Source organism: Callospermophilus lateralis, chromosome 5 (genome assembly GCF_048772815.1).
Source record: "Callospermophilus lateralis isolate mCalLat2 chromosome 5, mCalLat2.hap1, whole genome shotgun sequence".
Lineage (NCBI taxonomy): Eukaryota > Metazoa > Chordata > Mammalia > Rodentia > Sciuridae > Callospermophilus > Callospermophilus lateralis.
The window spans coordinates 63,117,932-63,142,719 of record NC_135309.1 but is presented as its reverse complement, the minus strand read 5'-3'; the positions used below and the strand labels follow the sequence as shown (position 1 = coordinate 63,142,719).

At 35.7% G+C, this 24,788-nt stretch overlaps 1 protein-coding gene across 1 annotated transcript; it reads right to left on the bottom strand.

Moving 5' to 3' along the window:
- Window positions 1-1,993: 1,993 nt before the first annotated feature.
- LOC143400395 (ATPase PAAT-like) lies at window positions 1,994-17,710 on the bottom strand. Its single transcript, XM_077109530.1, has 4 exons — window positions 17,675-17,710; window positions 8,340-8,508; window positions 7,621-8,295; window positions 1,994-2,517 (listed from the first exon to the last, which is right to left on the bottom strand). Exons 1-4 carry the CDS (start codon window positions 17,708-17,710, stop codon window positions 1,994-1,996), a joined length of 1,404 nt encoding a protein of 467 aa, XP_076965645.1.
- Between the last annotated feature and the right edge of the window lie 7,078 nt (window positions 17,711-24,788).

Here is a 24,788-nt window from a genome sequence, read left to right as displayed (position 1 = left end):
GAATAAATCCACACATCACAGCCATTCTCAGCAAAGAAACCAAAAACATACATGGCAGAGAGGACAGCCTCTTCAATAGGTGGTACTGGGAAAATTGGATAGTGATAGGCAACGATGAAAATTGACCCTATCGCATCATATAAAAAATAACCTCAAAATGAATCAAAGACCTAAATATAAGACCTGAAACCATGAAACTACTAAAATAAAATACAGGGCAAACATTTTAGAACATAAGTATAGGCAATGATTTTTTTTTTGAGTAATAACCTAAAAGCATAGACAGTGAAATGAAATTGTTAAAAACAAGAAGCTTCTTTGCAACAGAGAACACAATCAACCTAACCATGAAGAGACAACCTGAAAAAGGGGAGAAAATATTTGCAAATTATTATACTCACAAGGGATTAAAATCCAGAATATAAAAGATACTAAAAAAAAAAAAGAAGAAGAAAGAAATCCAGTTTAGATTGAAAATTGGTTTTGATTATTTAAAAACATTCAGTTTGGGGCTCTGTTCCCATGCATGTCACTCAGATGCTGCCTATCCACAGTACAAGGCCATCGCCCACAACACCCCACCTCATCAGACACCCTGTGATGGAAGCAGACCAACTTCATCTTGGAAAAGCTTCCTCATCATTTTTGGTGGGTGTGGCTATCAGATCAGATCAGATCACTATTTGAGCATCTTTTTTTTTTTTTTTAAAGAATTTTAATATTTCTTTTTTAGTTATCGGCAGACACAACATCTTTGTATGTGGTGCTGAGGATCGAACCCGGGCCACACGCATGCCAGGCAAGCGCGCTACCGCTTGAGCCACATCCCCAGCCCCTATTTGAACATCTTATTGCCCTACACTTGACCAGCAGTTCATTGTCCACCGCCAGAATCTATAAACATTTTTATGAAACTACTGATTATATTTTATTATTTTTAATTTTTTTTAAATAAAAAGAAAATTCTTCTATTTATTCCAAACAAGTAGCTTCCAGAGTGAATGCATTTATTTTTACATTCAAATATATCACTCTTCAACATATATACATTTGTATCTGTTTTTTGTTTTGTTTTTTGGCACTGAGGATTTACCCAGGGGTGCTTTACCACTGAGCCACACCCCCAGCCCTTTTATTTATTTATTTATTTTTTTGAGGCTAGGTCTTTGCTAAGTTGCTTAGGGCCTCATTAAGTTGCTGAGGCTGGCTTTAAACTTGCAATCCTCCTGCCTCAGCCTCCAGAGTCTCTGGGATTACAGGTGAGCACCACTATGCCCAGCTAGTTTCTGAAGAATCAAGTCTACCAGACAGAAGTGGACTCATGTGCTCTAATACTTCAATGCAGACCCTCAGCAGTTCATACTCAACATAAGCTAGGAAGGCCTGGGAAAAAGAACCTGTATCAGCTGGAAAAGCAGGCTTCATTATGTGTTCTGGGTTACTGAGGTAAGACAAGACAACTTCTTCCATTTTACATCAAACACTGCATCCAAGTAACAATCCTAACAAAGAATGGGCCAGTTTTCATTTTTCACTTTCCTATCTGCTGTTAAAATGTGACAGAGCATAAAATCAATGGCCCCAATGAGAAATGATCTTTCATTTACCATACATGACATCCATTTTTGAAATGTGAAGTAAACAACATAAAATATATGTTGGTGATCTGAAATTAAATGTTTCAGGTCAAAACACCTGGTTTTCCAAGAACAATCAATTAGGGGGAAAAAAGTCAAGTAAGCATTTTTTCATACTCTTCAACTATTAAATAAGGTCTTTGTACAAATTAAAATAGTACTTCAAAAACATACAATACAAACCAATGAACTGCATTAGAAATCCATAATCATTTAAACATTTAACACACAAGAATACATTAAAAATCTGTAAGTGAAAAACACTGCAAATAAGAATAACTTAGGACAATGGGGTCACCTCTTGGTGTACAGTACTGGATTTACAATAACAAGGGCAGTAAAAATGGACACTGAGGTCACTTTATGTAAGCCGATGATCCTTCGGAGGACATCAGATACTGCTTTTCATAAACGTTTTTAGGTTTGGGCTTTGTAATAAATAGGTAATAAATATCTGCAGGCCATCGTATGCTGAGAGCATATCTTTCTCCATTGGAAAGTCTTTCTCTAGAGTCATAATGTCTCAAAGGCAGCCCATTGGGCGGGGAGTTGGGATTCTGCAGGAAGTCCATTAACAAGGTAATCTTATCATCTATGTGCTCCTGGAGTTGGAGTATTCGCCGATCAATGTAGTCCACAAGTTTCTTTTCCATCAGTTCCATATTTTTAGAAAGAATCTTTTCCAAGTAGGAGCAAATAGGCTGTTCTTCCACTGCAACACCAACAATGCCCTCACGGGGCTTGGAGACGTTTTCCTGCCACTTGGCGTTATGTCCCACGCGAAGATGGTTAACTTGACTGCACAGATTTTGGAGAAAGGGCAGCAACTCAGAGTTGGGCAATGAGCCGTCACTCGCTTTCTTTGGTAAGAAAGAAGATACTGCATTTTTAAGATCATTCTCAAGAAGGGAATGGTTAAGAAATATGGGATAACATAAAGAGACCCAACTTAAGGGTCATGGGGATACAGGAAGGTATTGAGGTCCAAACCAAAGGAATGACCAATCTATTCAACGAAATAATACGAGAAAACTTCCCAGACTTGAAGAATGAGACAGAATCCCAAATCCTAGAAGCCTACAGGACGCCGAATGTGCAAAATCATAAGAGAGCCACACCTAGACACATTATAATGAAGATGCCCAACATACAGAATAAGGAGAGAATTTTAAAAGCTACAAGAGAAAGGAAGCAGATTACATTTAGGGGTAAACCAATCAGGATAACAGCTGATCTTTCAACACAGACTCTGAAAGCTAGAAGATCCTGGAATAACATATTTCAAACGTTGAAAGAAAAGGGGTTCCAACCAAGAATTGTGTATCCCGCGATATTAAGCTTCAGGATGGAAGATGAAATTAAAACCTTCCATGATAAACAAAAGTTAAAAGAATTTGCAGCTAGAAAACCAGCTCTTCAAAACATCCTCGGCAAAATATTACAGGAAGAGGAAATGGAAAATATCAATGAAAACCAACAGCGGGAGGTAGTACAGTAAAGGTGGGGGGGAATAATCAAAGAGGAAAACAAACCATGTTTAGTAACATAAATAAACAAATATGGCTGGAAGAACAAACCATATCTCAATAATAACTCTAAATGTTAATGGCTTAAACTCACCAATTAAGAGACACAGGCTAGCAGAATGGATCACTAAACAAGACCCAACAATATGCTGCCTTCAGGAGACACATCTGATAGGAAAAGACATACATAGACTGAAGGTGAAAGGTTGGGAAAAATCATATCACTCATATGGACTTCGCAAACAAGCAGGAGTGTCCATACTCATTTCAAATAAAATAGATTTCAAGCCAAAGTTAATCAAAAGGGATGAAGAGGGACACTACATACTTCTCAAGGGAACCATACACCAACAAGACATAACAATTATAAATATATATGCCCCAAACAATGGTGCAGCTATGTTCATCAAACAAACTCTTCTCAAGTTCAAGAGTCTAATAGACCACCATACAATAATCATGGGAGACTTCAACACACCTCTCTCACCACTGGACAGATCTTCCAAACAAAAGTTGAATAAGGAAACTATAGAGCTCAATAACACAATTAATAACCTAGACTTAATTGACATATATAGAATATACCACCCAACATCAAGCAGTTACACTTTTTTCTCAGCAGCACATGGATCCTTCTCAAAAATAGATCATATATTATGTCACAGGGCAACTATTAGACAATATAAAGGAGTAGAGATAATACCATGCATATTATCTGATCATAATGGAATGAAATTGAAAATCAACAATAAAAGAAGTAAGGAAAAATCATGCATCACTTGGAGAATGAACAATAGGTTACTGAATGATCAATGGGTTATAGAAGACATCAAGGAGGAAATTAAAAAATTCTTAGAGATAAATGAAAACACAGACACAACATATCGGAATCTATGGGACACATTGAAAGCAGTTCTAAGAGGAAAATTTATTGCTTGGAGTTCATTCCTTAAAAAAAGAAAAAACCAACAAATAAATGATCTAATACTTCAACTCAAAATCCTAGAAAAAGAAGAGCAAAAAAACAGCAAAAGAAGTAGAAGACAAGAAATAATTAAAATCAGAGCTGAAATTAATGAAATCGAAACGAAAGAAACAATTGAAAAAATTGACAAAACTAAAAGTTGGTTCTTTGAAAAAATAAATAAAATCGACAGACCCTTAGCCACGCTAACAAAGAGAAGAAGAGAGAGAACTCAAATTACCAGCATACGGGATGAAAAAGGCAATATCACAACAGACACTTCAGAAATACAGAAGATTATCAGAAATTATTTTGAATCCTTATACTCCAATAAAATAGAAGATAGTGAAGGCATCGATAAATTTCTTAAGTCATATGATTTGCCCAGATTGAGCCAAGAGGATATTGACAACCTAAACAGACCAATATCAATTGAGGAAATAGAAGATACCATCAAAAGACTACCAACTAAGAAAAGCCCAGGACCGGATGGGTATACAGCAGAGTTTTTCAAAACCTTTAAAGAGGAATTAACACCAATACTTTTCAAGCTATTTAAGGAAATAGAAAAAGAGGGAGAACTTCCAAATTCATTCTATGAGGCCAACATCACCCTGATTCCTAAACCAGACAAAGACACTTCAAAGAAAGAAAACTACAGACCAATATCTCTAATGAACCTAGATGCAAAAATCCTCAATAAACTTCTTGCGAACCGGATACAAAAACATATCAAAAAAATTGTGCACCATGATCAGGTAGGATTTATCCCTGGGATGCAAGGTTGGTTCAATATACGGAAATCAATAAATGTTATTCACCACATCAACAGGCTTAAAAATAAGAACCATATGGTCATCTCGATAGATGCGGAAAAAGCATTCGACAAAGTACAGCATCCCTTTATGTTCAAAACTCTAGAAAAACTAGGGATAACAGGAACATACCTCAACATTGTAAAAGCAATCTATGCTAAGCCTCAGGCTAGCATCATTCTGAATGGAGAAAAACTGAAGGCGTTCCCTCTAAAATCTGGAACAAGACAGGGATGCCCTCTCTCACCACTTCTGTTCAACATAGTTCTCGAATCACTGGCCAGAGCAATTAGACAGACGAAAGAAATTAAAGGCATAAAAATAGGAAAAGAAGAACTCAAATTATCACTATTTGCAGATGACATGATTCTATACCTAGCAGACCCAAAAGGGTCTACAAAGAAACTATTAGAGCTAATAAATGAATTCAGCAAAGTGGCAGGCTATAAGATCAACACGCATAAATCAAAGGCATTCCTGTATATCAGCGACAAATCCTCTGAAATGGAAATGAGGACAACCACCCCATTCACAATATCCTCAAAGAAAATAAAATACTTGGGAATCAACCTAACAAAAGAGGTGAAAGACTTATACAATGAAAACTACAGAACCCTAAAGAGAGAAATAGAAGAAGATCTTAGAAGATGGAAAAATATACCCTGTTCATGGTTAGGTAGAAGTAACATCATCAAAATGGCGATATTACCAAAAGTTCTCTATAGGTTTAATGCAATGCCAATCAAAATCCCAACGGCATTTCTTGTAGAAATAGAGAAAGCAATCATGAAATTCATATGGAAAAATAAAAGACCCAGAATAGCAAAAACAATTCTAAGCAGGAAATGTGAATCAGGCGGCATAGCTATACCAGACTTCAAACTATACTACAGAGCAATAGTAACAAAAACAGCATGGTACTGGTACCAAAACAGGCAGGTGGACCAATGGTACAGAATAGAGGACACAGAAACCAATCCACAAAACTACAACTATCTTATATTTGATAAAGGGGCTAAAAGCATGAAATGGAAGAAGGATAGCATCTTCAACAAATGGTGTTGGGAAAACTGGAAATCCATATGCAACAAAATGAAACTGAATCCCTTTCTCTCGCCATGCACAAAAGTTAACTCAAAGTGGATCAAGGAACTTGATATCAAATCAGAGACATGGCGTCTGATAGAAGAAAAAGTTGGCTATGATCTACATACTGTGGGGTCGGGCTCCAAATTCCTCAATAGGACACCCATAGCACAACAGTTAATAACTAGAATCAACAAATGGGACTTACTAAAACTAAAAAGTTTTTTCTCAGCAAAAGAAACAATAAGAGAGGTGAATAGGGAGCCTACGTCCTGGGAACAAATCTTTACTCCTCACACTTCAGACAGAGCCCTAATATCCAGAATATACAAAGAACTAAAAAAATTAGACAATGAGATAACGAATAACCCAATCAACAAATGGGCCAAGGACCTGAACAGAAATTTCTCAGAGGAGGACATACAATCAATCAACAAGTATATGAAAAAATGCTCACCATCTCTAGCAGTCAGAGAAATGCAAATCAAAACCACCCTAAGATACCATCTCACTCCAGTAAGATTGGCAGCCATTAGGAAGTCAAACAGCAACAAGTGCTGGCGAGGATGTGGAGAAAAGGGTACTCTTGTACATTGCTGGTGGGACTGCAAATTGGTGCGGCCAATTTGGAAAGCAGTATGGAGATTTCTTGGAAAGCTCGGAATGGAACCACCATTTGATCCAGCTATTCCACTACTCGGTCTATTCCCTAAAGACCTAAAAAGAGCACACTATAGGGACACTGCTACATCCATGTTCATAGCAGCACAATTCACAATAGCAAGACTGTGGAACCAACCTAGATGCCCTTCAATAGACGAATGGATAAAAAAAATGTGGCATTTATACACAATGGAGTATTACTCTGCATTAAGAAATGACAAAATCATAGAATTTGGAGGGAAATGGATGGCATTAGAGCAGATTATGCTAAGTGAAGCTAGCCAATCCCTTAAAAACAAATGCCAAATGTCTTCTTTGATATAAGGAGAGTTACTAAGAACAGAGTAGGGAAGAAGAGCATGAGAAGAAGATTAACATTAAACAGGGATGAGAGGTGGGAGGGAAAGGGAGAGAGAAGGGAAATTGCATGTAAATGGAAGGAGACCCTCAGGGGTATACAAAATTACATACAAGAGGAAGTGAGGGGAAAGGAGGGAAAATATAAGGGGGAGAAATGAATTACAGTAGAGGGGGTAGAGAGAGAAGAGGGGAGGGGAGGGGGGAGGGGGGATAGCGGAGGATGGGAAAGGCAGCAGAATACAACAGACTCCAGAATGGCAATATGTAAATCAATGTGCAACTGATGTGATTCTGCAATCTGTATATGGGGTAAAAATGGGAATTCATATCCCACTTGAATCAAAGTGTGAATTATGATATATCAAAAACTACGTAATGTTTTGAACAACCTACAATAAAAATTAATTAAAAAAAAAAAAAAGTAAATAAATAAATAAAAGTTCTATGAGCAAAAAAAAAATAAATAAAAAAATAAACTAAATAAAAAAAAAAAAAACTGATGGCTTTTTAAATTAAAAAAAAAAAAAAAAAAAAGAAAAGAAGGGAATGGTTTTGTGGCACAATTTTACACCTGTCGCGGCTGGTGGAATTTCCTTCCCCAGGTGGCCTGGTGTTTTTATCGATGAAAGCCTGTAAGGGTTCAGTCCTGTTTGCAGATGTCAATCCAGTTCTAAAAGGGAAAGGTGTGGAGGATGACTTGTCCAAGGCTCCTGAAGTGGACGATGGCTGGAGTGCAATCAAATGCTTGTACCCGGTAGTTCCCCAAACTGACTGAAGCTGCTCTCCAATGGGAATACAGTTCTGCTGTGGAAACCTAACCATGCTCATTAGCTGCTGAGCTCCAGGTGATAACTTTGACCCCATGGACTCCATTATGGTTTGGACCTTGTCAAGGTCTATCCTTGATCCTAGAGCAGGAGAGCTTGGTGAAGAATTTCCTGAAACTGGTTTCATGTGTACCACAACCTTACTGATGAACACACACTGTTTTTCACCAAAGGACAGCAACTTTATTTTACAAGCATATGTGGAAGTTTCCAATTTTAGATGTTTTTTGTAGAAAATAACATTTTCCTGCCCTCCAGGACGGCGGGCGCCCTGGCCCTGGCCGGTGCCACAGTACTCCTCTCCCACGTACACCTCCATGTTCCTCACCGAGCTCAGGAAGCCCACCGCGAGGATCTCTTCCCCGGCCCCGGGGTTGCACCGCAGGGCGAGGAAGCAGGGCGAGGAAGCAGGGCGTCCTGCCCCGGGGGCGGCATGGCGCTCAGGCTCACCAGAGGCTGGCTGAGGTTTAACTTTCGGTCTTCATCGCTGCCGGCCTCCAACTCGCTGTTGCTGGCCGAGGAGGAGGCGGCGCTGGGTGTGGGCGAGCGCTGCAGGGTCACCAGGGCCATGGCTGCGGCACCCGAGGCCTGGAGCTGGAGCCGCTGCCGCGGGCCGGGCTGGGGCCTGCCCTGATTATATTTTAAATAATAATTGAATCAAACATTTCTGGACATCGAAACTAAACTGTAAATGTCTTAATAACAATTTGTTCAAGGGTGAAGTATTGTTGATATTGGGATCTATTAACATTGTCTTTCCCCACAAAGGAGAAATCTAAGATCCCTACAAGAGCACTACAAATCTATAGGGTAAAAACAATAACAAACCAGATCCACAGAGCTGGAAAGGAAGACACATGAACAACATGAAAAGACAAGGGAAGAAAGTACCACAAACAAACCAAAACAACACATCATTAGAAGGATTGGCAGCTAGAACAGAAAAAAGCACAGAGAAAGATTTCAGGATATACATGGTTAAAATGTTTTGGGATCTCAAAGAAGACAAAAGAGAACAAATAAAGACAGTGAAAGATCACTTCCACAATGAGCTACATAAAAAAATTCAAGAAGCAAAAGATCACCTCAACAGGGAGATAGAGGTTCTAAAAACAAACAAACAGAAATCCTTGAAATGAAAGAAATAATAAACCAAATCAAAAACTCAAATGAAAGCATCACCAACAGAATAGACCACTTAGAAGATAGGACATCAGACAATGAAGATCAAATAAATCATCTTGAAAAGAACATAGAAGACACAGCAAAAATGATAAGAAACCATGAGCAGAACATTCAAGAAATATGGGATAGCATAAAAAGACCAAATTTCAGAGTTATTTGGATAGAGGGAGGCATAGAGGTCCAAACCCAAGGAATGAACAATCTATTCAATGAAATAATATCAGAAAACTTTCCAAACATGAAGAATGAATTAGAAATCCAAATTCAAGAGGCCTACAGGATGCTGAATGTACAAAATAACAACAGACCCATACCAAGGCACATTATAATGAAAATGCCCGACATACAGAATAAAGAGAGAATTTTAAAAGCCACAAGAGAAAGGAATCTGATTACATATAGGGGAAAATCAATTAGGATAACGGCAGATTTTTCAACACAGACCCTGAAAGCTAGAAGATCCTGGAACAACATATTTCAAGCTCTGAAAGATAATGGGTGCCAACCAAGAATCTTGTATCTAGCCAAATTAAGCTTTATATTTGAAGATAAAATAAAAACCTTCCACAATAAGCAAAAGTTAAAAAGCTTATAGCTAGAAAACTGGCACTACAAAACATCCTTGGCAAGATATTTCATGGAGAGGAAATGAAAAACAGCAATGAAAATCAACAGAGGGAGGTAGTACACTAAAGGAAAAACTAATCAAAGAGGAAAACCAATTCAAGTAAAATAACAAAAATAAACAACTATGGCTGTAAATACAAACCAGGTGTCAATAGTAACCCTAAATGTTACTGGCTTAAACTCACCAATCAAAGGACATAGGCTAGCAGATTGGATTAAAACAAGACCCAACAATATGCTACCTCCAGGAGACTCATCTGATAGGAAAAGACATACACAGATCTGAAGGTGAAAGCTTGAGAAAAGTCATACGACTCACATGAACTGTGGAAGCAAGCAGGGGTTTCCATACTCATATCAAATAAAGTAGACTTCAAGCCAAGGTTAATCAAAAGGAATAAAGATGGACATTACATACTGCTCAAGATGGACATTACATACTGGAACCATACACCAACAAGACATAACAATCATAAATATATATGCCCCAAACAATGGTGCAGCTACATTCACCAAACAAACTCTTCTCAATTTCAAGAGTCTTTGAACCATGAACCACAACACAATAATCTTGGCTGACTTTAACACACCTCTCTCTCCACTGGATAGATCTTCCAATCAAAAGGTGAAGAAAGAAACTATAGGACTCAATAACACAGTCAATAACTTAGACTTAACTGACATATATACAATATTTCAACCTGCATCAAGCAGATACACACTCTTCTCAGCAGCACATGGATCCTTCTCTAAAATAGACCATATACTACGCCACAAAGCAACTCTTAGCAAATACAAAAATGTAGAGATACTACCATGCATTTTATCAGGTCACAATGGAATGAAATTGGAAATCAATGACAAAATAAAAATTTCTCCATCACCTGGAGACTATACAATATGCTACTGAATGAACAATGGGTCACAGAAGACATCCAGGAGGAGATTAAAAAATTCTTAGAGGTAACTGAGAACATAGACACAACATATGGAAATCTCTGGGACACTATGAAGGCAGTACTAAGAAGAAAATTCATTGCGTGGAGTTCATACCTTAAAAGAAGCAAAAGTCAACAAATAAATGACCTCACATTACATCTCAAAGCCCTAGAAAAAGAAGAACAAGTCAGCAGCAAAAGCAGTAGAAGGCAAGAACTGATTAAGATCAGAGCTGAAATCAAAGAAATCAAAACAAAAGAAACAACTGAAAAAAATTGACAAAACTAAAAGTTGGTTCTTTGAAAAAATAAATAAAATTGACAGACCCTTAGCCATGCTAACAAAAAGGAGAGAGAGAACTCAAATAACCAGCATACATGATGGAAAAGGTAATATCACAACAGACACTACAGAAATACAGAGGATAATTAGAAATTATTTTGAAATCCTATACTCCAATAAAATACAAGACATTGAAGGCATTGACAAATTTCTTAAGTCATACGATTTGCCCAGATTGAGTCAGGAAGATATACACAATTTAAACACACCAATATCAAGTGAGGAAATAGAAGAAGCCATGAAAAGCTTACCAACCAAGAAAAGTCCAGGACTGAATGGATACACAGCTGAGCTCTACAAATCCTTTAAAGAAGAACTATTACCAATACTCTTCAATTTATTTCAGAAAATAGAAAAAGAGACAGTAATTCCAAAATCATTCTATGAGACCAATATCACCCTGATCCCAAAACCAGACAGAGATCCATCAAAGAAAGAAAACTTCAGGCCAATATCTCTAATGAACATAGATGCAAAAATTCTTAATAAAATTCTGGCAAATCAAATACAAAAACATATCAAAAAGATTGTGCACCATGATCAAGTGGGATTCATCTCAGGGATGCAAGGTTGGTTCAACATATGGAAATCAATAAATGTAATTCAACACATCAATAGACTTAAAGATAAGAATCATATGATCATCCCAATAGATGCAGTAAAAGCATTTGACAAAATACAGCACCCCTTTATGTTCAAAACACTAGAAAAACTAGGGATAACGGGAACATATCTCAACATCATAAAAGCTATCTATGCTAAGCCTCAGGCCAACATCATTTTAAATGGAGAAAAATTGAAGCAAGAAAAAACTGGAACAAGGCAGGGATGCCCTCTTTCACCACTTCTGTTCAACATAGTTTATGAAACACTGGCCAGAACAATTAGACAGATGAAAGAAATCAATGGGATATATATAGGAAAAGAAGAACTTAATTTAGCACTATTTGCTGATGATATGATTCTACACCTAGAAGACCCAAAAAACCCCACCAGAAAATTTCAAGAACTAGTAAATGAATTCAGCAAAATAGCAGGATATCAAATCAACACCCATAAATCAATGGCATTTCTGTATATCAGTGACAAAGCCTCTGAGAAGGAAATGAGGAGAACTACCCCATTCACAATAACCTCAAAAAAAAAAAATAAGATACTTGGGAATCAACTTAACAAAAGAGGTGAAAGATCTATACAATGAAAACTACAGAACCCTAAAGAGAGAAATCAAAGATTTCAATAAAAGATGGAAAGATCTACCTTGCTCTTGGATAGGCAGAATCAATATTATCAAAATGACCATACTTCCAAAAGCACTATACAGATTTAATGCAATTCCAATCAAAATCCCAATGGCATTCCTCATAGAAATAGAAAAGGCAATTATAAAATTCATCTGGAAAAATAAGAGACCCAGAATAGCTAAAGCAATTCTAACCAGGAAGAGTGAAGCAGGTGGCATCGCTACACCAGACCTTGAACTATACTCCAGAGCAATAGGAACAAAAGCAGCATGGTATTGGCACCAAAACAGACTGGTAGACCAATGGTACAGAATAGAGGACACAGAGACTAACCCACAAAAATTACATTTATCTTATACTAGACAAAGGTGCCAAAAACATGCCCTGGAGAAAAGATAGCCACTTCAACAAATGGCGCCGGGGAAACTGGAAATCCGTATGCAACAGAATGAAATTAAGCACCTATCTCTCACCATGCACAAAACTTAACTCAAAATGGATCAAGAACCTAGGAATTAGACCAGAGACTCTGCATCTAATAGAAGAAAAAGTAGGCCCTAATCTTCATCATGTGGGAGTTGGCCCCAAATTCCTTAATAAGACTCCTATAGCACAAGAATTAAAACCAAGAATCAATACATGAGATGGAATAAAACTAAAAGGTTTCTTCTCAGCAAAAGAAACAATCTGTGAGGTGAACAGAGAGCCCACATTCTGGGAGCAAACTTTTACCCCTCACACATCAGATAGAGCATTAATCTCTAGGATACATAAGGAACTCAAAAAGCTAAGCACCAAAAAAACAAATAATGCAATCAACAAATGGGCCAAGGATCTGAACAGACACTTCTCAGAAGAGGATATACAATCAATCAACAAATATATGAAAAAAATGCTCATCATCTCTAGCAATCAGAGAAATGCAAATCAAAACTACTCTAAGCTATCATCTCATTCCAGTCAGAATGGCAGCTATTATGAAGACAAACATCAATAAGTGTTGGAGAGGATGTGGGGGAAAAGGTACACTCAGACATTGCTCCTGAGACTGAAAATTGGTACAGCCAATATGGAAAGCTCTATGGAGATTCCTTGGAAATCTGGGAATGGAACCACCATTTCACCCAGCTATCCCTCTTCTCAGACTATACCCAAAGGACTTAAAAACAGCATACTACAAGAACACAGCCACATCAGTGTTTATAGCAGCACAATTCACAATAGCTAAACTGTGGAGCCAACCTAGATGACCTTCAGTGGATGAATGGATTTTAAAAAATGTGGCATATATACACGATGGAATTTTACACAGCATTAAAAGAGAACAAAATCATGGCATTTGCAGATACATGATTGTGTTGGAGAAGATAATGCTAAGTGAAGTTAGCCAATCCCCAAAAAACAAATGCCAATTGTTTTCTCTGATATAAGAGGGTGACTCATAGTGGGGTACAGAGGGTGAGCATGGGAGGATTAGATGAGTTCTAGATAGGGAAGAGGGGTAGGAGGGAAAGGAAGAGAGCAGAAGATTAGCAATGGCAGTGGAATGTGATGGACATCATTATCCAAAGTACATGTATGAAGACTTGATTTGGGTGTAACACACTTTATATAGAAACAGAGATATGAAAAATTGTGGTATATATGTGTAATAAGAGTTGTAATGCAAAAAAAATCAAAGTACATGTATAAAGGCATGAATTAGTATGAATATACTCTATATACAAAGATATGAAAAATTGTACGCTATATGTGTAATAAGAATTGTAGTGCATTCTGCTGTCTTGTATTTTAAAAAAATCAATAAAACTTTAAAAAACATTCAGTTTGTTATCATCCTTATCCTTCCATTTTCCTTTACATATTTTTTTTTCATTTTCCTTAATTCCTTTTTCTATCACTAATTTTCAACAATCTGATATGATATCTTTCATTGCAATGTTTCTCATAATTGTTATGCTTGGGGTTCATTGAGCTTCTTATGGGTTTGTAGTTTATCAAATTCAGATAATTTTTTTTTTGGTGTATGTGTGTGTGGTGCAATGTATTTCCAGAAGATACTAACAGTAGAGGCAGGAGGGAAAGCATTGGTGACTGAATTGCTCTGTCAAAATGAATTCTAATGTTGGGTATAACTAAACGCACCAAAAAAAAAAAACGTTCAAAGAATTTGAATAATTTTTTAAAAAATATTTTCAAATATGTTTTCTAGATAAATAATAATAATCACAGGAAAAGTTGGATGAATGGGTAAAGCTCACAACTTCAATGCATTTAATTTGCATACTTTAATCATGTCAGCTAAAATGATACTGTAACAGAGTACTCATTATTCAACTAAAAATCATGATTACTAACATTAATGATCAGAGGAAAACAGTAACAATTTAAATAGGAATTAATTATATGCCTAAAAGCCCATATAATCTATATATCCATTTAAGATTTTTAAAAGTGTTGTCATTATACTATGCCAGTTTTATACTTTTCTCCAAAATTTCTATACCTGTCTCTGAAAACTGGAACCTTTTTTATCATGGGAGGGGCTTTCTGGGTCACAAAACTTTCATTAGTAGAATGGGGATGGTCCCAAACAAATTAATAATACTGTCCACCCTATGAATAACTATCAGAACGCCTTTTTGAACATGTGGATTTTGGCAAGAAAGTACTCTGCCAATAAGGAGAGGAGTTCAGTAAAATAATCCATATGGGAATGTGTGTGTGTGTGTGTGTGTGTGTGTGTGTGTGTGTATGTGTGTGAGAGAGAGAAAGGAGAGAAAAAGGAGAGAGAGAGAGAGAGAGAGAGAGAGAGAGAGAGAGAGAGAGAGAGAAGGAGGGGAGGGTGAGGGAGAGTTGTGTGTATGTGTAGATATAGAAGCCCATGTACCACCCACCAATTGGAATCAATAGTTATAAAAATACTCATCATGTACTTTTTCAATTAGATTTCTGAGTTTGAAAATCATCTATGATTATTTTCTCAATGGAATTAATTACTACACCTTCTAGAAAGCTAGTAATATCAATTTAACTCTCAAATAGCCTTTCAGACTTAACAGACTTCTCACAAAAACATCAAAAACAAGAGTGAAGGTGCGAGGTGGCCAGCACCCTGCCAGATAGGTTCCTGCTCAGGAGGTGTGAGCCTCCTTGGAAACAAAAACTCTGAAACAATTAATAAGAAATAGAGACAGAGCCAAAAATTAAATATAAAGCAGGGAGTGCCTGATAGGTTTTCCACTTCTGATAGGAGCTAGAACTGAACAACTAAAGAAGGGCACCAATTCTTTGTCAGGGATAATGTTTCAGCAGGAGGAGTCTTGGGAGCTTGCTTCTTGGTGTAGGAGGGGTCTTGCAGTAAATAGGTTAATTGGCATTTTGGCAAGCCACACCCATCTCTAAGAGAGTGTGTGACTCCAGTGGGTCACCCCATCTCTGGTGCTGTGCTGAACTTGTGATGGAGCCCCATTTGTGCAGAAAGCCACATGAACCAGGCATTCTCAAACCAGCAGGATTGCTGCTGGGAGTTTCCGATACCAGGCTTTTCTGTCCAATTGATTCAACATCATTTTAGTTCATGCACAGTTCAAGAATGGCTTCCCACACATCCATCTTCTTTATTTTTTAAATGCAAGTAATGGGCTGTTATTTTGAGTTCCCAGATCCTTTTTCTGAGGGTATGACAACCTATTATCATTATATAAAAAATAATTAGTAGCAAAAATATTATTCCAATAATGTACCATGCAGAATGTTTCAATATGTTTCCATGATCAAAGCCAATTAATTCACAAAGTATTTTATCAGCCAGAGATGCAGGGTCCATAAGATAGATGCTGCTTTTCTGAATATCCTGGGTGCTATGATGTATCTCTATAAAGTTGAAGATATTATTATCATTATACCACATGCCCATTAGATGATTTTAAATTTTTTCCCAATCCCACTGGGAAGCATGATATTTGGCTACAGTAACACAAACATACTTATAAGTCAGCATGGCATTTAAACCTTTGCTCAAATTAGAGGGTAAAAAATTCATTACCAATATTTGTAACAGTAGCTCTTAAAACATTTCATTTAGTTTCAATCTTTTTATCTATACTTACATAACTGTATAGGGCTTTGGAAATATTTTGAGCCAAATTATTAAGAAATGAGCTTAGTTAGATTACATTTCTTGCAATTTACACAATATCTATCATTTTTTTCTTACACTTACATTTCCAGTAATTAAAGCATAAGAGGATTGAATGTTGCAGGCTACAGCAGGAACCCTTCTTGTAGTTCCTGCCTATAAAGTTAGGTAAGGGGCCATCTGTAAGATGGAGAAAATCTGAGGCAACAATTAAATGCCAGAAATCTTTTTGAATATCATTCTCCCTGAAAGTTAGAAAATTACCAACAAAACTTCCAGGGGTCACAGCATCGAGAAAGAATGGATTATATCCATAGATATAGTGAATATGGGAATAGATACAAGCCTAAAAGAATACATTTATATAGAACCTGAATTATCAAATAAGAAATAGCTGCTATAAATCCAAAGATAAATTACCAATCTTTCTAGAGTAACATCAATCACTTTGCTGGGCTCTAATTTGGTCTCCTTTACATGGTTATTAGTAGAGCAAAGTAATAGCCAAACAATAGGGAATAGTCTGAATCACATGGAGTTTCAAAAAATTAGAATGATTGTATATATAATCTTATTTTTCCAAAAGTATTTTGAAAATGGTTCTAGATAACTCAATTATTTTCCTAGCTTCTTAGATCTCCTACTATATTAAAAATTCAAATTAAACATGGTTGCCTGCAAATTCTTTTCAAGAGAAAGTAAAAGCAAAACACATTTAGTGGCAGTGCTGCCATGTTAAGCCCCCCTGGCTTTGGACTTTCTGTAGGAAGCAACATCTTGATATAATTGTGTTTTACCAATTTTTGAAGATCAATCCAAATCTTATCCACCACTTCTAGAGAATTTATGTTGCACGGGCAAGGTGTTTGCACATTTCATCCATTCAGGAAAGGTGCCAAATTCTATTGCAGAATGATTAGGGTAGTAACATATTGGTGGATATTCCATGGAAATGACTGGCTTATTATGGGAAAATTTTATTTGAATAACTGTCTGGACATATAATCTCAAGTTCCAAAGGCCAGTAATGATTGGATGGATTAGATCCTCCCTATGCTGTCTTTTCCTCAAAAGTTACCTTTAAATAGCCAACATGTTTAAAATGGGACCAATATATAGGTTACATTTCCACTGTAGCTAGTATAATTAAATCTGGCAGCATAAATAAGTGTAATATGTTTACCTATGAAATATCTCATCATGTAAGTATCATTAATACTGGGATGGATTTCCCAGCCAGCATTGCTGGGTGCATTAAAGGTGGATCTGGGAAATGGGTCCAATGAGTCCAGTGAGTCTCTTCATTGCCTCTACTTACCTGACAGCTCAAAGTCAGCATGTCTGTAAACATCATCGTTGGAGTCTTATTACCTCCCTGTTGTTGAGCTATCTCTTCAGTCTGAAGTGTTAGTTCTTCAGTTGTCTCCACAATGATAGGTTGGTTTTTCTGAAAATATATAAGTATAGCCTCTACTCTGCAGTATTATGGAATCTGGTTTATTCTATTGTTCCATGTGTTGCTCAGCAGCAGTGAGACTTGTTTTTAAAGTTGTAGATGGACACTGTACTTTTATTTTATTAATGTATTTTTGTGTGGTTCTGAGGATCAAACCCAGTGCCTCACACACATGAGGCAAGCGCTCCACCACTGAGCTACAGCTCCAGTCCAGCAGTGAGACTTTTAATATCACAATGTAAAAAATTCTTCAAAAATAATTTTGTGATATTTAATTGAAAAAATTTTGTGAAATGTATTGGGGATATATATGGTTCTGTTTTTTATTATTATTTAAAATTGAAGAAAAAAAGATATAAGTAGGAGCATCATTAGCCTTAAATTCCTAATTAACCTAATATCCTACAAGTATTTAAACAATAAAAAGTGACTTAGTAAATATTTTTAATTGGACAAAAAAATTAGTAAAATTACTTGGTAAGCATGTGAGATCATTAAAGTCAATGTTATTAAGCTGAAGAGGGCATTATAGTAAAAGAAAGCCTAGTTTTTACCAAATGTATGATTTGATTTTGTCTCTAGTAGCAACAGAATTATAAAATGGGGTCATTATAGATATTGAAAGTCAGTTTTACAACTTGTTTGTCTTATTGGTAATAGCCTTATTATCTTAAATTAACTTGTTATATTAGAACTGGCACAAAGGCATTAACAAACAATAGTTGTAAGGTTTGTAAGGAAAATATAAAATTAACAAGAGTAAAATATATTTAATTATTATAATAGCTATGTATTAAAGAATATAAATTTGTATAATTTTAAATCTTTAATTAGTTATATATAGTATTTTTTAATATGAGTAATACAGCAAGTTGTATAATAAAAATTTATCTTTTGAACTCAACTTTAAATGAACTTGAATGATTATCTCAACCTGGAATGAGATAAGAGGTAGACTTTGAAGAGAGGTGATTTTTATAAGGAACACAAAAGATATGAATAGATACCATGAAAAAAAAATAATAACTACATATGTTTAGGGAGCACAGGAAAAAAATCTTCCATCTATTAGTGATAGGGTCTGTAAACAAGTCAAGATGGCGCCTGGCATTTTGCCAGGGGGAGTGGTTTGTGAAGTAATGCCAGCAAGCCATTAAGTGTGGAGATTCCTTATTGGTTGACTGCTGTATCTAGTTTATGTTAATTAAGATAAGCTGTGTGGAATGTATATATACCCCTCCTGTCCTACAATAAACGGCTCCCACTCCTGCTGTATCAATGTACACAAGTTGTTCGTCACCCCCCCCCCCCCCCCCCCGGTTATTTTGCTGCAGCCAGCCTGCGGCATATTAGTAATAATAATAAAATGAAATAAAAGAATAAGTAGCTTTTTACCTACCATTTAAGTAAAATTTCCATTTTCACCAAATATAGTGTTGATCCAAGTATGGGGAATGAGCAACTTCAAATACTCAAATATAGGACAGTAATTAGTAAATTATTTAAAAAGCTTTAGAACTTTATATGCCATTGATTTAGCAATGATATTTTAAGAAGTTTATGCTAAGATTTTTTTTATGTATAGAGATAAAGCTGTATGAATATTATTTTTTTTTTAAAGAGAGAGAGAGAGAGAGAGAGAGAGAGAGAGAGAGAGAGAGGGAAAGAGAGATAATTTTTTAAATATTTATTTCTTAGTTTTCGGCGGACACAACATCTTTGTTTGTATGTGGTGCTGAGGATTGAACCTGGGCCACATGCATGCCAGGTGAATGCACTACCACTTGAGCCACATCCCCAGCCCTGTATGAATATTATTAATAGCTGTTTTTAGGTAGGAAAAATAATTTAAATACTCATCATAGGGTTTTGGACAAATGAACTATATGATAAAAAATCTGGCATTGACAATGATATTGTAAAATAATATTAATTATGTGTAATTTAAATAATTTTATGAGTTTTGAAAGTAATATTAATATGATTCTATATTCATAAAATATGCGTATCTGTAAATACATGCATAGAAAACAAATACATGAATAGAAAAGGCTATGTGCTAGATGTTAATAGTAGTTATCTATGAATAGTAGAATTTTAAGAGATTCTATGTATACTTCTTAATCTTTCTAAATGGGTCTCTTGACAAAAGTTAGGTGTTTTAATTTTGAAACTAATCTTAGTTTCTTATTTGAATATTATTCTATACATTTTTATATATAATTAATTTTTTGATCAATATAAATTAGTTAACAGAATTTAATATTATATTTGAAACATTAAACAGACAAGAGAACTTTTAACCCTCTCTTGAGGGAAGGTGTCAAAACATTTTTAAATTTTATATTGCTAATCTTTAAATAAGTTAGTGTCTCTTAATTGCCTTTTAGAAATATAGTTAAGTTTACTTCTCAGAGTATAGAGCAACATAAAATTTTATAACATATTTATTTAATTATAAAATATTAAATGACATAATTAAATTTTCAATTAATTTGTTATTATTATATAAGTTGGTAACAGATCATTGTTGTAAAAACTTTAGTTTGGAGAGCATCAGCTTGGTAAAATGTTCTTTTATGTCATATACTTTAAAGACATATATTTGGGAAATAAGAGATACAATTGATATATAACAACTTAATAATTGTTGTAATTACATAGATATTTTCATATTAATCAAGTTTAGCTTTTAAAGAAAAATTTAAAATCTGGAATGTTAAGGTGGTACTTTAAAATAATAGTTATTGTTTAATCAAATTTGAATAAGCCTTAATTTCTTTAAGACTAATTGTTCTAAAGAATAAAACTTAACAGACACAATGTTGTGAGTAGTTTAATGTTTTAAGAAGTCCTTTCATTTCAGTGCATAGATTCAACTTTGGTTCCCATCAGCACATCAATATTTGATCTTAGAGAAAGTAGCTTTAACTGGTTGTTTATATATATAAAATCAACTTAGTTCTTTATTTATACCATGTTGTTAGCACTCAAACTTTGTATTTCACCACACTAAAAGTTTTAATCCATAAACACTGTCTTTTTCCTTCTACTAAATATAGTTTTATACCTAGAACCTTCTAATTCCTTTTTACTATCTGTTGACCCCTCTTTTTGTTCATATTCTGAAACAACCCTTATAAATTTCTGAATTTAGACACATTACTTCATTTCAATAAGATGAAATACTGTAATTGAAATGCAGTTAAAACTTTGGGCCCCTTTCCTATCTGTTGACCCCTCTTTTTGTTCACATTCTGAAACAACCTTTGTAAATTTCTGAATTTAGACACATTACTTCATTTCAATACGATGAAATCTGTAATTGAAATGCAGTTAAAACTTTGGACCCCTTTGTATACAGAATTATACCTGTTGGGACTTAACTCTTATTAACCTTGTTTTCAGTGATGATGTAATGCAATTTTAAATCTTTCTTCTTTTTTTTTAAACAATTTATGAAAACACCAATAATGTTTAAGTATGTTACCCACTGGAATTCAAGAAGTTAAGAGATTTAATGTTCTATTTATCAGCATTTTAACTTTGTAGATCAATTAATGTCATGAGCCATCCATGGGTTGCATGTGGGTCACTGTGCACTGAAGTCTAGTGGAAGAAACAACTGGTGTCTAGGAATTACCAGTGGACATTTTCTCTGGTCAATTTCCCAGGGACAGTGTGAATTTCTATCCCACTCTGTGGTGGCCAACACAGCACCTGAGATGGGTGTGACCTGCCAAGATGTCAATCAACCTGCTGAATGCAAGACATCAGGAAGCAGGACTCTGCCCTTGAAACCTTACCCCTGCCTTTGATATACTCCCTTAAATAAACCACCAGAGCCATCTTTTCTGTGTCTAGTTCCAGCACCATGTGGACTAGATCTATCAGGGTCTTCGCTTTTATAAATATATTTCTGAATATTTGTGTTTTGTTCTTCACTAATTATTTGAGACTTTAAGTTTTAGAGTGGCTTACACCCTTCTTGGCAGAAATAAGAACCCCCCACAATGAGATGCTGGCAATTGCTCCCGTTAAATAAGTATATCCTGTAATATTTATATAATTAATTCCATTTGCCTTAAATTTAATTTACTTATTCTTAACTGTAAAATTTAGGACATCAAGCAAATGTAGATAACAATATTAGTTATCTTTCCTGTTGAAGAAGATTGTTAGAAGTAAATGGACATAAGTTTTAAATATTAAAGAAATTAAAGCAACTATATTAAATATTTAACCAGCTGGAAAAATTGCATTAATTATTTTAAAGGCATATTTATTTTCATATGATTATCCAGTTTAAATTAAACCTTAGTAAATCACATGAATTAAAGGCATTTAGATCCATTTTTTATTTTAATTTTAAATTATGAGTGCTCTCATTAATTTATGCCAATTTTGATATCTTGTAATGTAGTCAAAATGTAAATATAACCATTGTATATACACATTTACAAATCAGACAAACAAAAAGAAAAAAATTTAATAACTTTTGTAAGTGGAGCTCAAAAGGTTGTAAGAAGTGGTACACATACTTATTAAAGCTTTTATTTGATTTAACTTGCTTAGGAATTTAAAGCACAGTTAATTAAATTTTTATTTAATTTAATTATAAGGCAGGTCTGCTTTGATAGCTAAGCCAGGTTTGTGATCTGACAATTACAAGAATACTGAAATAAAATATTTCACATTGCCAGCTTCTTAACCTAAAAATTGCCAGATTTACCCCTGGCAAAAAAAATAATCCATTAAAAAGTATAATTAAACCTTCAAATCCTTTGTTTAATTTTGGATAGATAATTAAATTATTCAAAGAGTGGGAGAGAATGAGAAAATTCCTTAATAGAACCTGTTGGTAAGACAGTGATTTACACTTTGTTAACCCCTGCGGAGAATCAGATTTCAAGAGGGAGTATTTGGCATAAGGGTTATAGGCAGAGGGTTGCTGGTTCAAATTCAGCTTTTAATTGAGGAAGTAAAAAGAAAAAATGTAGCGGAGTGTTGTAGAATTAATAAAGGCTAGTTGTCTTCCTTCTTTGCCTGCTTGGGAGCATGGGGAGCGGGGGTGGGGAGGTAGGGGTGTGAGGCTGAGGCTCACCAGGAAGGCCATCATGATGGAAGGGACTAAAGGAAAACTCAGCCAAGTTGTGTCCTTGCTCTTCATCTGTGCACTCTCGGGACGCAAAATTCCACCCGTGGCATCCTCGCCTTTGATCTATGTATCATTTTTCCCTTTCATTTTGCAGGCCTGGCCCTCTGGGGCTCCACCTGTGCAGGGAGTTGGCATGTCCCCTTGGGGCAGGTAATACTCTGTGAGACTTTCTGGCCGCGGGCATTGGCTGCCATCCACATTGCCTGGGCTTATAAACCTCCTGGCTTCGGGGCTCCCAAAGTTGCAGAGGCAACACATTCCATGCCCTTCTAGTGCATACATTTGTCTGTGCGTAGGTTTGCAAATCATAATCCAATTATTGTCCCAAATCAGTGACTTGCCCTGCCTCAGCCAGCATTTTTAAGGTAATATTTACTCCATATATTTAGTTTTCACCTGTTTGGAGCAATATTTTACCTAATTGATTCCCATAGCAAATAATCCCCACCGGAAAGGTAGGCTCTAGTTAGCCATGAGACTGCCTTTAGAAGAAAAAAAAAAATGAAGCTTTTACTGGTTCAAGACTCAATAAGGTGGGGAGGGGGTGAGGAGTGTGAAAGAAGGAAAATGTTTGAAACTTGGTTCAGGGGCTGGGGATGTGGCTCAAGCGGTAGCGCACTTGCCTGGCATGCGTGAGCCCGCTTTGAGCCTCAGCACCACATCAAAGGTGTTGTGTCCGGCTAGAACTAAAAAATGAATATTAAAATTCTCTCTCTCTCTCTCTCTCTCTCTCTTTAAAAAAAAAAACTTGGTTCATAAATGGTTTATTCAATGTAGACTATTAAAATTAATCTGTTGAATCTGAAATATAAAAGCAGTGATTGGAAAATGTAGGAAACAAATTGAAACAGTGAACTTTCTAAAGAGTTGACTCTGAAATCATTGATGGCAGCAAGGGGAAAATGTTGGAGAAGCTGGGTTGAATAAAGAGAGGATTAGGGAAACAGAGATCAGGGTGGGCAAGCTCCAATCCAGCTGAAATTCTACAAATTCATTTGAGTCTTTGGTAGAGGCAATCCCACCCTAGTGGAGGATTCTATAAAATTGAAGAAATAGGACAAAACCAGAGAAAGGATTGCCAAAACTTTTGGGAAATTAAACTTCAGAAAGATACATTTTTACTCAAGGAAAAAGAACAATTTCTGAATAAAAATTACATTTCAAATATTTGAAATGTTATGTTTTATTACTTTATTCTCTCTTTAAGTGTAAGTGCCATAGGGTGATTACACCACAATTTGCTCCTGTCATTATTTCTTCATGTGTGAGATATTTTGATACGTAGTGAATTATCTTGCTATATTGAACAATGAAGTCCAGTGCTGTCTGGAAAACTTTTCCTAATGGGCAATGAGTGCCAAAGCCAAGCCATGCCCTCCTGGGTCACTATCAAGGATGACTTCACCCGTTTCTTTGTTGTCACTCTGAACAAGCAAGTCACAAGTTGAAGGGGATGGATGCACAGGAGATGTATTTAAATAGAGGACGAAGAGAGATTAAGAAATAGCAACATTTTGAAGGTTAATGTATGCAGGTCACAGAAGGAACAGCATCTCAACTGCAGATATTTAAGAAAAACATTGTCAACAGTAAGTAGGGAATACATAAATATAAAAAGAATTTTAAAAACCTCCCTTAGAGGGCTGGACTTGTAGCTCAGTGGTAGAGCACTTGCCTGGCATGGGTGAGGCACTGGGTTCAATTCTCAGCACTGTATACAAATAAATAAATAAATAAATAAATATCAAAAGCCAAAAATATATTAAAAAAATTTCCCTTAGAGAACAGAACTTTGACACATTTCTTTCTTCTTAGATA